General features: G+C 46.4%; 1 protein-coding gene across 7 annotated transcripts in view; it reads right to left on the bottom strand.

Moving 5' to 3' along the window:
* The window catches only part of UBAP2L (ubiquitin associated protein 2 like), a 29998-nt gene that overhangs the window by 5027 nt on the left and 8745 nt on the right, over positions 1-16226 (bottom strand). For 3 of the 7 annotated variants that reach the window (XM_058860786.1, XM_058860787.1, XM_058860789.1), the window contains 17 exons: positions 15887-15982; positions 15136-15181; positions 14742-14854; positions 13110-13184; positions 9738-9790; positions 8181-8266; positions 7582-7753; positions 6532-6733; positions 5075-5352; positions 4630-4802; positions 3750-3939; positions 3098-3152; positions 2480-2654; positions 2213-2285; positions 1383-1578; positions 1188-1276; positions 489-542 (listed from right to left, as the gene is read on the bottom strand). In XM_058860786.1, coding sequence (XP_058716769.1) covers positions 489-542; positions 1188-1276; positions 1383-1578; positions 2213-2285; positions 2480-2654; positions 3098-3152; positions 3750-3939; positions 4630-4802; positions 5075-5352; positions 6532-6733; positions 7582-7753; positions 8181-8266; positions 9738-9790; positions 13110-13184; positions 14742-14854; positions 15136-15181; positions 15887-15982 — 2126 coding nt within the window. The remainder of the gene's footprint in view (positions 1-488; positions 543-1187; positions 1277-1382; positions 1579-2212; positions 2286-2479; positions 2655-3097; positions 3153-3749; positions 3940-4629; positions 4803-5074; positions 5353-6531; positions 6734-7581; positions 7754-8180; positions 8267-9737; positions 9791-13109; positions 13185-14741; positions 14855-15135; positions 15182-15886; positions 15983-16226) is intronic. The other 4 variants (XM_058860788.1, XM_058860790.1, XM_058860791.1 and 1 more) reach the window with 2 other exon arrangements.

Here is a 16226-nt window from a genome sequence, read left to right as displayed (position 1 = left end):
CTGAGTATTGCAGTTCAACCAGCCACATCCAGGCTGATCATGACCTACAGCAGCCCCAGGTTTTTGTAGCATGTACCATCCCCCTCATCTGGCTATTAGAAGAACCAGATAAGGTCTACTGGTATGCAGTTCTTAACCTGCCTGGACTTTCCCCTCTGCTTCAAAAGAAAATGGACATATCCTATCGCTAAATAAAGGCCATTCTCATCAGGTCACTGGCTGTGTCACGGACCAGAGGTGAATATCTGTAACAGCCCTACTGTTGTAACTCATGCTCCCTGTTCCACATGGAATACTTCTGTATGAGTAACTCATGCTGCCAACTTCCCACATGCCAAGTAGCAATTGATTAACTCCTCAATGCTGCTACAGGTGCATCCACTCAGCACCCAATTTTGACAGCTCTTCAGGACTGCCCACAGCTGAGCTGTCTCTATCCAAGCAGCACCAGTGAAAGTGGTGTGTTCTTGTCATTCTGCAGTACTCACCAATGGGAATCTCGTCTGGAGCATCTGCAAGTCATCATATCCATACACCTGTGGCTAGAAAAAGAGCCAGAGATGACATTAGGGACATGGACTACATAAGGACACCCAATTTTAGATTAAACATTTAGACAGACTTGAGAGAAAGCCAGAAGTAACCAATCAGCAGCCACATGAGCCACCAAGTGCAGGCAGCCTCTACACAGGTTGATGCTGCCAGAAGTTTCTGTGAGTTGCTCAGAGGAAAGTGATCCAGACCATAAAGCCACTCAACAGTTTTTCTCTGGAAATCATCCCAAAACTGAAATCTGTCCTCACCTTTAAGACAGGGTGTGACACACACCCCTAGACTCTGTGGCCATTGCTACCCTTGCCCTGACTCTTTTGCCCTTTGTCACATCATGTTTTTAACACAGCTCTGTGCTTCCACACTCTCTACTCTGCCCAAGGGCTCTTCAGAGGCTGGACAGGCTGCAGAGAACAGGCATGTAGATTCTGCTCTGAGGTGATCACAACACACATTTACCTCCACAGGCACATAGAAATCATGGAAAAAATAGTAGGTCCAAACTCTGCCTGTCCAAGGCAGCCCTGCTGGTTATGTCACAGTTTTTAGCTTCCCCACTATGCTACATCCCTTCCTGCTGCAGAGGGAGCTGGGAGGTACCTGGTTGCATGACACCACTGCAAAGTTCCACTCACCGGATAGGCATGTAGCAACCCTGGAGCCATGATGTATGGATTAGGCAACAATGGTGGGACTCCAGGAGGGAGATTGGGAGGGGCTTTTCCTGAAAAAGGAAGAGAAAGGAGAATTTCCACAGTAAAGCAAACAGCAGAAGCTCACTCTCTTAGCTCTCACACCCTTCTCTGGTAGAGCAGTACCCAGGAAAGTACCTGATGTGGTTGCAACAGAGCTGCGAGTCGAGGCTGTCACTGTGGAGTTGCTGCTGAGGCTGAGGCCCAGGCTGCTGACACTGCTGAGGCTGGATGAAACACTGACAACTGGTGGGGCAGCTGACACCGTGCTGGAGGAGGTGGAGAAAGTACTAGCAGAAGAATGGAGACTTGCTTCACTCTCCACACTTGTGTGCTAGGGAAGGAAGGGAGGAGAGTCAGGGGATCAGGCAGATAAAACCAAGTGCACAGGTACCACAGGACATTCTCTATGCAGAATACTATGCACCTCTGTCTGCATCTGGATGTTTCTGCAGTAAGCCTTGCTTAAGTCCAAAGTCCTGACAGCAGCCAATCCCTAATGCTTACAAACCTCTCTCATGGTTACATCCCAACAGCTGTCTGATGAGCAGAGCAAGAATTGACACCACATTTGCAGCAGGATGATTTATTCTGCTGCAGAAGCAGATACCCAGGAACTACTGCAAGAGCTGCAGCAGTAGAAATAGTTCCACTGCATCAGCTACCAGTTTGCTCTGACATGTGGCTGTAATTCTGCAGCACCTTCAAGGGCTATCTATTACAGGCTCAGAAGAGGGCGCTGCTCAGTCAGAAACAGGCAGGGTATCAACAGCCTGGAACCACAGGTGCATGGTGTTCTGACATAACTCCCTGCCGTCTTTCTCCACACAGCATCTGAACTCCAGCAGGACAGCCAGCAGCCTGGCTGCTCCTGTCACTCCTCACAGCCCCAAGGTCAGGCATCCCAGCAGAGCCTGCCAAGCTGAGCAGAAATGGGGTACACAGTGCAAGAGCATACCCAGACTCACCAGAAGAGTTGAAGTTGATGTTCGCCCAGAGGATGTGGATGAGGACAGACTGTTCTGCTGGGTGGGTAATGCACTGACGGAAGAGAAATAAAACGTTGTCAGATCAAGGTGAGAGAGTCAACACTGGTAGCACCATCCCATTTCCCATCTGCTCAAATGGGATGAGTCGTCTTAGTCTTCCTCATTACATGAAATAGACTCTGATGGCTATAGATTCCTGCTTCTAGTTCTGCTTCCTCAGAAATCGACCCCCCTCCCCTTTCTCACCTGCTGAGCTGGGCAGTGGTTGTACTGGGAAGCTCCTCGCTGTGGCTCAGGCTGCTCAGAGCTGTTGAGTGTTGGCTGGCTGTTGTCAGCAAGGACGATGCAGAAACCCCATCGTTGAGAGGTGCAATACTGGGAGCAGAGGGGGAGTCGGATTTCACTGCAGGGCCTGTAGCACCTGAGAACAAAAGCTTTGGGTTAAGGGCTGCTACTGGCAACTTCCAGAGGGTAACACAAGGGCAAGGATCAGCATGTGCTCATCTACAGGAGCTGGGAGATCTGGGGCTTCCCTCAGTGCTGCCGAACAGTTATACACTTATGATTGTCTTCCACGTCTCACTTTACCCCAACATTACCATTGGCTCTGTAAAGAGCTTCAAGACCTACAGATGAAGTACCTTCCACACACAAAGTAAATTATTGTCATCGGTGGCCCTTCAAGGATCTCAAAGATCCATCAGCAGAAAGCTGAATGTTTTGAGGCAAGCAAATAATCTGAATGGCAGCAATTAGTCCAGCAGGGAAAGGACTTGCTATCAGCACAGATAAAGCTTCTCATTCAAAGGAGAGAACACGAGCACAAGAGATGCAGGACACCTGCTGTACTGGCAAGACTCTTACCTTCAACAGCTTGTGTAGTTTGTAATGGCGTGGGTTGCACAGAACTGAAACCATTCTGAGGAAGAAGAGAAAAAAGGAGAACTGGGCATTATAGCTGTGCATTTCCAGAGGCAGAGCTAGTGTCACCTCTCTCTCACACTCCCTTCCACAGTTATGAAAAGGTCCTGCTAACATGTGACACCAGACTGTGTTTGGGTCAGTCCCAAGGTCTAGCCCCACGCCAGCATGGTCCCGCCAAGCATATATTAGAGAAACAAGTGCAAGAAGTTTCTCTGCTGCTGGTGGTTAGACTGCCTCAACATTCTCAATCCAAGTTCATTAACCAAACCTGATGTGACTGAACTGGTGTGCAGCATACAAGAACGAAGTCATTAACACAAAACAAAATTTTTGTCTGCTTGCCCCTCTTTAGCAGGGTAACTGTACATGGCACAACACATGCCCCTGCAATCAACTTAACTGCTGTTAACCTCAGTGGCCCAGGCCCAGGCACAAAACACAGCAGCCAGAAGAGAGCTCTCATTAGAGCCCACAAGCCACACAGTGAGGCTGGAGGATCACAGAACCATTTGATAAGCCATTCAGCTTCCCCTGAGACACTTCACACATGAGGCTCACTCAGCACAACGGGTGAGCGAAGCTGTTCTCTTACCTTAGCCTGGGTCAGATCTTTCTGGGGCGAGGAGGAGATAGAATTTGGGTATCGCCTCGTCTGGGTGGATCTCTGTTCGTACAGTGGTCCCTGAGCACTGTTCTGGGAGGTAAATGTTGCTGTCTGTATTGTGCCACTCTGGTAACCAGACTCCTGGCTTTGATTGGACGATATTGTGGATGAAGATTCGCTACAAAAGGAAATAAAAAAGTGTTCCTCCATTTTCCTCCAAAACAGCCCTGCTGTAAGCTGCTGACCGAGACTGGGCTCTTCACTTCAAATATTCAAGATAAAAGCATCAAGCATCAGTATAAAGGCACCACATGAAGCAGCTGAACAATGAAACATGCCCAGAGAGTAGGGCTAGCCCAGCCATAGACATCCAGCTGCAGTCTTGCCTCACACACTGCTGTGCCTTAGGCAACATTTCATGAGCTGCCACCACTCAGGTCCCAGTACCCAAGGGACTGGCCAGTTACTAAGGGTCAGCCCAACAGAAGACAAATGCACCATCGCTGTAGATACACACTAGGACACCCCACTGTGTCCCAGATTGACAGGCAAAAAAGAAGGACAAAGCACTCAATCTCTTCACCAGAAACACGGAGCAGTTGTGCTGGGGATTCCCCTCCTGTGTTTTCAACAACACAGTTTAAGGGCAGCAGGAAAGCTACTTTCTGTGCAAGTACCACAGGCCAAAGAGCCACAGATCTGCCCAAGGAGTCTGCTGGCAACTTGTGCTTTGCTGTTGCATACACTGTCCCCCCTTTGTGACCAAAGCAGTCAGAAAGGGTCTACTAGTATGCATGACATCTCAAGTCCACAGGACCAGTGAACTTCCAAAGTTGCCTGCTTGGATTGATAGATTCCTGGTCCTCACCTGGCCGAGCTGGTGTAGAGGCTGCTCTGAGACTGGCTAACAGCAGCACTGGTTGTGGGCGTTGATTCATACTCAGCAAGAACAGGCTCTGAACCAAACTGCAACGCTCCAAACTGCAGGTTTAGCCCTGAGATATCCGACGAGCCAGGCATTTCCACTGCAAGTGCAGGAATCTGCAAGGGTGGAACAACAGAACAGGTCAACCATTCCTAGTGATTAGCCCAGAGAATGACTTTAATACCCATGTTTTCCAGCACACAACGGCAGTTACAGGCTTGCAGCCCCTGAATTACACTGTTCAACCCAGGCAGGCAGACAACTCCATCATTGCTACAAACACTCAGCAGCAGGAAGACCAATCCCAAACCTTCCCTCAGCAGCCCAAATGGCTGTTTCTGCAGCTCTAGCACAACTCAATGCCTCCTTCCCCACCACTGGGCTGCACCTTTGATGTTAACGATGCCTTTTTCTTTTGCTGCTTCAGCTTCTGCTGTGCTGGCTGGGGACTGGAGGACTGGTTGTCCGAGGACCCTGGGGACATCTGGGGAACCGGATTGGTTTTGCTGGGCAGTGGTGAGGACGGGGGTGCTGGCGTGGTTGTGGAGGCAGTCACCACAGGCTGTTTCTCCTGCATGAACACTTCTATCATGGTTGAAGTTGATGTGAAGCCCTGACGTTTGGTGAAGGGACTATGCACGGAAGAGTCTGTTGGGTTCTTGAGATCTATGAGACAAGACAGAGGTGAGTTAGTAGGGTTTGTTTCCGTAAAAATAAATCATATACTGACACTTATCAAGAAAAATAAATCCTTTTCCTCTGTGTTTCATCCTGAAGCCTGTTAGAGAGCAAAGAACTTAAGCATCTATGCTCCCAGCTTCAGACTCTCACGACCATCAATGCCAACCCTCTTTAAGTCCTTCTTTCCTCAGTTGCTTCCACCATCCCTATAGGACAAAGCCAGTTTGCATGGCAAAAGTTCTTAATTCTCCAACAAAAGCTGGACTCCAGAGTCCCTCGTGTGGTGACACTGCATGTCAGAGTCATGCAGGCCACTTCTTCCCCTCTCTGTTAATATTCCTGCTTCCCTTGCTGCCTCCTTCCCCCGCAGGGACTAGGTATCTCCACCATCATTGCTTGGGGCTGCCTACCCTCAGGTCTTTGCACCACCTTCCTCCTCTGACTAAGTCTTTCCACAGTTTATTCAAAATCAACTCCTATTCTCTGTGACTCTCCCCTAAGGCTTCTCGTCTGAGAAGATCAGAAGCTGCCAACACTCACTGTCACTAGACAGGGCTCAATTTTTCTTCAGTTTAGATTTGAACCAGAGCCATTTCCCTATAACAAGCACAAGCTGAAAGAAATTACACTAGCACTCAACCACAGCAAAACTCAGCTTCTCATCTGAAAAGAGCTTCTCAATCCCTGTTTATTCCCTCATGCCAGCCCAGAGATAGAGTTACTTCTTGGCACTTCCCAAGAGCAAATCCCCTTAAAATTCCCTTAAAAGATAATAAGAGTTCATCAGGGAGAGCAGGCTGACAAGAGTTTGTATTTGGGTGCTATTCTCCAGAGGTGCCCTTTCAGACCTTTTTCTGGCTTTACATTGGGAAGTAGTTCTGCACACTCTGAGAGGCTCAGGAATGCCAAATCCCTGGCCCTGAAACTGTCTGGAATGACAGATTCAACTGTTCCAAGTATAAAAGGAACAGAGAGAGACACACACACACTATTACATTTCAGTCTCACCCACAGCTCTCTTAATTTTTCCAGCTCAGCTAAATTGGTTGTGAACTTGAGAACAGATCCTCTGCTGAATCCCTCCCACTGCTGCTCACAGTGTGTCTCTGCAGTTCTGGGGGAACATGTTCCCTCCCCCTGGGGAGCCGCGCTGCTTTTCCTTACCATACTGCACCAGAGACGAGGTCTGTGTGGTGGATCCCATGTCCCAGGAAGCAGCAGTGGTGGTCCCAGCAGGCTGGGTGTGCTGAGCTGCCAGCTGAGCCAGTGCCTGGGCTGTCTTGAACTGCTCCAGGAACTGTGACCCTGTAGTACTGCTGCCTTTGGCCTCCCCGACATCTCCAAACCCTTTCCCCAGCATGCTCACCTGCAATTTCAGCAAGGAGGTAAAGTCAATGTCTCCCATGGCTTGGAACTTGGCTCAGAGGACAGGTACATCTCTGAACATAAGCTCAAACGCACTGCTGCTTCTCATTGTGTGCCTCAGCTCAACACTCTTGAGCTCCAAACACACACAAACTGCTGGCAGGAAGGGCCTTTCTTTCCCAGCCTCCATTGTGTGTGAACACAGGTACACTCATCTCTTGCCCAACCCATGCCATGGTACAGTGTCACAGGGGGTTACAAAGGAAGTTAACAGACAGGATCTTAAAAAATGTACTAAATTATTCTCATGCATTGAGTTGCACTGAAAGAGAAACACCAGGAGATCTTGGATTTATAGTTAATGTGGTTTTGAAAATCTTTCCTCAACTATCTCACCATTAAGTAAACAATTTTTCTTTCTTTCTGCTGAAGTTACACAAAGCAGCATCTACCCAGGTCTGTGCATATCCCTGACTCTGATTCAGTGTCTCCTTCCTTCTCTTGTGAATGGATGTCAGCATTCCATCCCACACCAGTTCCCAACCAGTTCTGTTTCTCAGACTGTTGGAATTGCAAGCCCTGGACCAAAAGAGCTTTTCCTTTAAGCAGGAATGAAGCATGTGTTGCAAATATGACAAGGGCAGTAGGGGAGGAATTATCGTAATTATTTCAAACTGAGCTATGAACTTCAGGCCACTGCTTTTAAAGCAGACTAGCAAATTATTTGGCTATACCAGCCCCAAGCAGCAAGCATCAGGACTGTACTTCCTATTATTACCCAAAGAGAGAGAAAAATGGGATAAGCAAACTCAGCCAAACACCCACTGGGAGAGACCAGCATTTCCTTACCATGCTGTGGTGAGAGAAGGAGTTTCCAGAGGCAGGCTGGGATAGAGCACTCTGCTTAGAATTGCTGAACACCAGTGGCTGTGCCAGGGAAGGAGTCTGGGATGACTCCAGGTTTGTTGACTCACTCTCCATAGAAGAGGGTGTCTTTCCTAGCAGGACTGCGAGATCAATTCTGGGTAGACAAAGACCCACTGAGGTTACCAGAAGCTCCCACTACCATTAGAACAGTATTCCCCCTCCAGCCTCACAGCTTTTACTTTACAAATTGAAGGAATCTGCAGAATGTTAACTCACAACTGCCAGTAGCAACCTCAAAAAGACAGACTGACCAAGCAAGACCCTGCATGGCCTTTGATTTTAAATCATGCTTTACATTAATTTAACACAGCAAAATGCCCCCAAACCTGAAGAACCAGCAACAAAGCCTAGGAAAGCCTAGAAAATTCTAATCTAGGATTAGGACCCCAAAACTCCTAAGTCAATTCTTCCATTTAAATGCACCTCATCTCATCCAGAGCTGCTGCATTTTAGCTAGCTAGTTAGGTTTAGTTGAAGATGGCAAATTGCTCCAGGTAAAGATCATCACCGTGGGCTCTCACCTTTGTCCAGCTGTGATTGTCACATTCTCAGCAGGCAGAGGCACTGAAGACACATTGGAGGCTGTGAAGATCTTTGTCTCTGACAGCTGAAAGATAAAAAAGGAAAAAAGAATCCAAAAGTGAAAACAGCATCTCATAACAGTCCCTGTGATGCAAAGCACATGAATGTTTGAGACAAAGAGTCACAGAAAAACTTGAGAAATTCAAGTGCTTAGACTGAAACTTCTCTAGCATTTGGCTCCCATCAGAATCAGCTTCTATTTCATTTGTTTCTTCTCAGGCAAGCACACAAATCACTTGCCAGTGGAAAAAGAAAACCTCTCAAATCCTTCTACAAATTTCCCATAGTCCGCAAATCCTCTAGGGCTGCCCTAGGATCTTGGGCTGTTTCTATGAGCCAGTGGCATGCAGCACAGACCTGCAAAAGCCCCTGCACAGGTAGGTGCGCTGGTAGCGAAGCCAAAATGAAACTCTGTATCCATAGCCAAACTTCCAATGATCTGAGTTCATCACTTGGATGATCTGACCAACAGATCTACCTCAACTATGGAAGGGAAAATAACATTACTCAACAACTGGTAGAGCGTTAGTGATGACCTGTGATATAGCCTGAAACATATCTGAACATGAACAGCTTCTATTCCAGACTGAGGAGCTACTACAAACTGAACTGCCAGAGTTTAAAAAGTAAATCCAGAACTCCCGGCAGCATCTCATACACACTGAAGGTAAGAAAGGCTCTCAGAAGCTCCCTTCTAACAAACACCTGACTGAACAAAGAAAAGCTGCGCATATCTCCAAACACACCAGTAAAGTTTCCCTCAGGTGGTGCCTGAAAACAAATAATACTTCGTGTGCTTGCCCATTCTGTTGGCTAAGCCAAAATGAGCACACAAAACCAACAATCATACTAAAATATTGAACCTTGCTCCCATCTGCAAGAACAGAAGTCCTTCCTCGATTTGGAGAGGGACTGAAGCCCATTTCAGAAGAAACTTACAGATAGGTATTAACAGAAGGTGCTAACAACATCCATTCTCTCCTGAAGGAGACGTCAGGTAGAGAACAAAAGATAGTGAGACAAACCAAAGAGCACATCAGAAGGTAAAGTCAAAAGCTTCTTTTCCATCCAAATCACAAGGACGAGCAGAGGCACATTATGTGCATGAAACCATGAAACTGCTGCTGGTGTGATCAAAAGCAAACCTTCCCCAACTGTCACTCCACCAGAGCAGTGAGGCGAGAGTCTTCTGTGGAGTCAAGCCAGTTTTTGGAAAAATTCTATCTTGCAGTTACAGGAAATGAGAGGACCAGCCTCAATGGCCCAGGAGATCTCTTCCTGTCTTGGGGCCCTATGACAAGCTCTATAACACATATCCTGTAGAAGATGCAACAATTACTTATTCATGATAGGTCCTGGAGCTGGGAGTCTGCCTGGGGTTCTGTCCACAGTGTAGGGAGGATGGGCTTTGAGCTCCCCTGGCAGCTCTGTGTGTACAGACAGGACAGCAGCCAGCTGGCAGATGCACAGAGGAGATAGGTTCAGAAAATACCTACATCTTCATTCCAGTCCTCCGTGCCCCATTCTTCTGTCGCTGCCCTCCATGCACCTACAAAAGGACAACAAAAGGTACAGAAGTTATGCATGCATCAAAGCTCCATCTCCAACAGCTGGGGGAGCACTGGGGAGTTTTGCAGGCAGCCACAAGGATTTCTATTTGCCAATCAGACAAATTAAAGCAGTCAACCTCAACCCACACTTTACGGTCAAGGTACTGTGATGGGATTGCCTCTGCCTTGCTGATACAGGCTGGGATGAAAAAGAGGCACTGCCAGGCTGACAGATAGGGCAATGCACACCCTCCCAACACCCAAAATGGGAGCTGAGCTCTGCAAGGAAGCCCCAGCATCATCCCCAGCCTCCTTGTGCCATTTCCCTGGCTTCCTGTTGTACTACAGGAGCTGTAGATTTGTGCACCCGCAAGCAGTCAGTGTTACTCCAGCAGCTCAGACAGAGCACTTCCCTCATAGGCTTCCTGCCAGTTCTGGCACAGGATCTCACCATCCAAGTAAACCTCAAGTTTCTATAAAACTTAAGGATAACTGAGCCATTCCCACAATTCATCTTCCACCCCAGAAAAGAAAAAAAGTCTTGAAACCCCAGTGCTCCAGAACCTCCTGTGCTCAGGCAAATGGGATTCAGAAAAGAAAATTTATGGGACCAAGCAATTCCTGCATTTTCTGTGACCAGTTTCAGAGATAGTTTCAAAGCATGCAGCTTGAAGTATCAGGGAGAAAAGCAGGAAACCTCAGCTGCAATCCAACACAGCGCAATTTAAGCAAGCAAAAATTTACCAGAAAGTAAGAGTTTTGCCTAGCTGCATTTTCAACTTGTTCCAATCCTCACTTCCATTACTCTTTGAATATCATGTGGCAGTTTCAGACTCCATTTAACAACTAAAATTTGGTTTGGGAAGAGAGCCAAAGCTTTCACATTCCCAAAAGCCTCAGAGTATAAAGCCAGTCCCATTTTGTGCAGCTTGTTTTCAGTCCATACAAACCAGATCAAGAAAATCTGAGAGCACCAACAGGGTTAATCCTGAAGACACTCACTGGACGGAACAAGTTGGCATCAGCCCTTTACAGCATAAAACAAAGCACGTGGGGAAGGAGAACATTCTGAGCTCTTCTGCAGGACACAGATCTTCCCATATACACTTCACTTGTGTATTTAAACAACCACTTGTCTAGACTTGGGGGATTTAGTGTATGAAATAAGTATCAGTGAATTATTATTTTTCATTGCTTTTTTGTCTTGCTTGATGAGTTGAGCTAATTCAAGAAGCCTCCGAGGATTTGCTTTATTCAAGTCTGAAATACAGATATTAATACAACAACACTTGCCAGAGTGCCAGCAGTCTTAAGGCACACTACCCCTTCCTCTACACCAGAACCACCAACACATTCAATGCAAAACATATCTGAGGTTTAGAAACTTAAATTCCCTTAAAAATCCTCAGATTTTTGGTGCCCTCACAGCAGTAGCAGGAAGGCTGCTTTCCAAATTTTCATGGATCAGAAAGATCATTTTAGCCCAAGCCTTACACAAGAAGTAAAGTGGGAGCTGGATGTACCTGCAGCTGGCCCAGAGAGCAGGAAGACAGGAGAGTTGCCCCCAAAGAGTTTGTGCATGCAGGAACATAGCATGGGGCTCTTAAGTCTTATTTGTTTGGGGAAAATAAGAATAAAAGAAAAGCAGCACTAAAAGCAGAAGGAAACCCTGCAGATGAAGAACAGCCATTCACAGGGCTTTCCCAGAAAGTCTACTCCACAAATACCAGACACTGATTCAGCACAGCTCGAGCTCCCCACACACAAAGGGGCAGATGGAGAATCAAAGACCTGTGATGTATAATCGGGTATTCACCAGGAACACTCCAGAAAGCTACCAACTAGCACATCATGGGAAGTTTTTTTAAAGAAACCAACTGTATCACTCTCCATCAAGCTCTTCTGAAGGGGAGAGGTGCAACAGAGGCAATACCCTGAGCCTTCTAACCATTTAGAAGCTGTTCTTCTGAACAGCAAGCCTTCCTCTCTGCTTTCAGAAAGGCCTTCAAAAAGCTGCTGGTCTTTAAGCTCCACAAACCAAGAAAACAAGGAAAAAAATAAAATTAAGCCAACAACATGGCAAATACAAATGTGGTGAAGGAAAAAAAAATCCCATTGTGTCTCCAAGTTTTTCAAATCCCTCCGCAAATACACTCTCTCCTCATTTTAAACTGGGAGATAAACACCCAGCTTGCTCTTCCTACAGCCCAGCAGGAAGTCAGCTGCCTCTCAAAGGCTGGATCCAATCTTGTCACCCTGCACTAGAAAGGCAAAGGCTCCCACTGCACCTCGAAGGAATGTTAATCCAAACAAAGCCAAAGGGCAGCAAAATCACAATGGCAGTGCTGGAGTAGATGGCCTTGTGCTGCCTGTGGAAGTTAAAGATTAACCCTAAGGTGAGAATGAAGAAATGCTCCAACACAGCAGAAGCACTCCAAGTATGTCTGCCTGCTTCTGGGCCCTTGCATGAGAGACTCCTTGGCCTCAACACTTCTCTTCCTGCCCTGACTCTCAAGAGTCAAGTGGCAAAGTCTTCTGGAAGGTCCCTTAGCCTCAACTTCAAAACCACAGGTTAGACAGATGAGACAGTTGAACAGGATGTTGGCCTTACTGCGGACACCAATAGAATTCTGTAGAGGTAAGGCAAACTGCATCATCTCACGTGCGCCTCTTGGCCTCACAAAGATAACGGTATAAGAGCAGGAAATAAAGCAGCCAGGCACAGAGCAGCTTTGCCATCAAGCATCACTGTCATCTCAAAATCCACCATCATCTTCAACTGCAGGGTGGTGAAAAGCAGCCAGGCAGCCTGAGAGCATGCCAGAGCAGCCATTGGGCACTGCTCACCCAGAAGCAGCCATAAGTAGAGGCAAAGCACAGAGAGAGCTCAGCCAGACCAACTGCCCTTGCAGCAGCGTTGTGACCCTAAGCAGGAACAGCAGGGAGGCCAGTGGAATGGCACAGGGACAACAGCAAGTCACAGCTTTTGGGATATGAGACAAAGGAAATATGACTGAGCTGCCTCACACTTCCTGCCCTGGGGTGGGTTACTCTGTCACCAGCGCTGTGGACACAGAGCTGCTCTGGGCATCGAGAAGCAATGGCTGAAGTTAAAATTTGCATAATCCACAGGAATTGGTGTTAGCCTCTCCCAATTTACATTCAAGGTGTCAGTGTTAGTAAAAGCACAGTCAGAACAAATGTCAAATATTAATTAAAATGAACAAATTAAGAGAGAGTAGAATGACATATCCACAGATATTTCAGATTTTTTTAAAAAAAGCTATAAAGTAAAAGTATCCGGGGCAGTTAGTGCACCTGGATGTATCGTACCAGGAGCAGTGTCAAATTTTCGGGGATAATTTGACCCCTCACCCCCAATGAAATCAAGTCCTGAAACAAAAAAAAAAGAAAAGAAAGACAACCGGTGAAATTTTGACTTAAAGAAGTGTAGGTGAGTTTCATTGCCCCCATATACACCAGTCACATTGTACCTGTGGATATTATTAATTTAAAGAGATGCCTGTGGCTACTAAATTGGAAACAAAACAACCACACACAACACAGGTGACCAGTGGTGTTGCACAATAAACTTTACAGCTATGTTGTAGTACTAAAGCAAATCTGAGTGGTTTGTTAGAAAAATCTTTAACTCTCCCTAACCCCACTCTAACCCACTTCATTCCACAAAACACCAACACAGGAAAAAGAAAACCATTCACACAGAAGCCTCTTGCCACTAGACAAACTTCTAGCACACAGAGCTTGTCCACTGCCATCCATTTTCTGAGGAGACAAGGACACCCACTGCCCCAAACACAATTTCACACCATTCCCTCTGGTATTTAAAACCCCTTCTCAGCTGCCAAGAAGACGATCACTCGGTCTCCTGGCGTTTCACAGAAACACCCTCCTTCCACAACAGCCATTTTCTGAAGGAAAAAACTGAATAAAACCCAAACAAAACCCATGGAAACACAAACAAACCACTCCTACCCCTCTCCCCGACACAACAGTATGCAGTAAAAGGTATCCCAGTTAATGGGACTTTAATTCTCTCTTTCCAAACCTATCAGTTTTTCAGCAAAACCAAGAAGCACAGAAGTGACCTAAACCACTGCTAACACAGGTGTGGATGCTTCTTATAGCCAAGCCATAGTATTTACTTAAATACTCAGTAATCGTGGAAAAACAGTTTGACTTTGCAGTGGTGCAAGACTGCTCCATACAAACGACAACAAAACCACCAATGAGCCCTGCCCCCACCACCACTAAAGGCTACTTACAGTCAAGGACTGTGCCTGTCCCATTCTCACACTGCAAAATCTGAGTTCACCTGTGTCTCAATATTGTGCGTATGTGAAACAAAACCCAGAGCACCAGTTTTCCAGTGCAGGAGAATGTGCAGAGGCAGCTGGATGTTCAGAATTACCCAGCAAGCACGTTTTCTTCAAACAGTCAAGGAAAAAATTGCTTTCAGCTCCTTTCTGCAAGGAAGTCCTATCCCACCATGGTTTGAGCCAGACGACCATGAAAGAAAGAAGGCTCCCAGTATCAAAATGAAGCACAATACAACTGACTCACAGTAATTCTCTGGAGGATAAACCAAACACTGGGAGATCCTGGATCTGCTTATCACACTACAATTTATAAAAAACACCCTTCCAAGCAGTAGCATGGTTTGTACAGTAAAACAAATAGAGGCGAGTGTTCCTGTGCCTCTGTCGGGCAACAGCGCCCACAAGCTCACCCCAGAGCAATCATCCAGCTCGCAGTTTCTAATGTGCAAAGGGTGCAAAGTATCAGGGTCACTGAAATCTATCTGTGAACCAACATCCCTTGTTCCTTCATCCCTGAGCCTAAGACCTGCCTAGAATGTCCTCATTGCAACTGGATGGATGCAAAATGCTCTCAATACAAACCAGCACACATGCATGTTAAGGCACTTACTTGTGCCATCATCCGGCTCAAAGCTCCCAGTGTTGTTCCATGTGTTGTTGTTACTATTCCCATAGTTCTCATCAGTGCTGGCTGGCTCGGCATAGTCAGCTGGGTTGAAAGTTCTGTAAAAAATATGAGGATGGAAATGTTCACTCTGCCAAAGCATTTTGAAAGCAATTGATTTTATTCAGACCATAACACATCACAAGGCAGTTCTCTCAGCAGAGAGATGCTTCAGCTATACCAGCCATCCCAAATTTAAGTTACCATGATGCAGTTTGGGCCTTACTAAAAAAAAAAAAAAAAAGTAAAAAGGAAAATGGGAACAGAAATTACTGACACAAACACTACCATTCATGCACTTTCTTTTATTTTTGCTGTGGTTTGTGTCAATGAAACTCACCCCATGCCTTGGGCAGAAAACCTTCCTCCTCGCCGTCCAGAGCCACCTGTGAATACACACACATGCACTGTTGTCCTTTGGCTCTACATCACCAGGAAAAGAAACACTTGAACAACACACAGAGTTCTGATGCCCAGAATATGAAAGTGGAGAGGATCTTCCCAGGCTGATGGGATTGCCAGCAACATCTTTTGATGTATGAGAGTGACCTCAGCTGGCTGGCAGCATGATTAGCAATGCATCATTCCAGGCTCAAATGAGGTTTCCAGCTGGCACAAACCATAAGTACCCCAGGACCCCAGGTTCTGACTTCTGCAGTATGTGACCCCAGCAACAATTCCTAAGCAGCAGATTTTGGGCTAAAATTAATTTCTGCCCCAAGTATTTAAAGTCCAAGCCAGTGGTGGTGTTCAGATACTTGTAAGATGGAGGTTCTGTTGCTAATAAGCCATTGGCCTGCCTACTAAAGTAGTAAACCTTGGGTTTTTTAACCTCCCACCTCAGTAGTAAAGCACAATTTTTTTTTAAACTCCATGGATGTGATGCAAGAACTAGTTGCTGTTTCTAGCATCTTTAAGATGGGAAGCAACATATATGCACTAAAAGTAAGCATGGGAACAGAAAAATCAAGTGCATATTTTCAGTTTGGCAACTCCTCCCATAAAAGAGGTTCTGGAACCTCATGAGAGATAGATATACTGCTGTAATTCTTCTCCTCCCACTCCCTGGTGACTTCACATCCCATGTGTACCTCGGCCTCGGCCACGTCCCCGCCTCCCTCTTTCCGTGCCTCTTCCAGAAGATCCTCCACTCTTACCACCATCTAGTCCATTCTCCTGGCCCCGAACTGAAAGACAGAACAATCCAATGACAATTTCAAGACACAACCTGCTTTAGTGGCGATACCAGACCAGATCTCAAACCCCAAAATGCAGTAGCTGTGTAGAGGACCATGTCACCACATGCTCCCTGAACTTCTGATATAAGCAATGGTAAGTGAAGGCATCACACAAAGATACTATTATTATTATTATTATTATTATTATTTCAGACAGGGGAACATTAAACAGATCCACACATAAACGGGTGGT

This window comes from Poecile atricapillus, chromosome 33 (assembly GCF_030490865.1).
Source record: "Poecile atricapillus isolate bPoeAtr1 chromosome 33, bPoeAtr1.hap1, whole genome shotgun sequence".
NCBI lineage: Eukaryota > Metazoa > Chordata > Aves > Passeriformes > Paridae > Poecile > Poecile atricapillus.
The sequence above is the reverse complement of the archived record's forward strand: the minus strand, read 5'-3'. Positions and strand labels throughout refer to the sequence as shown.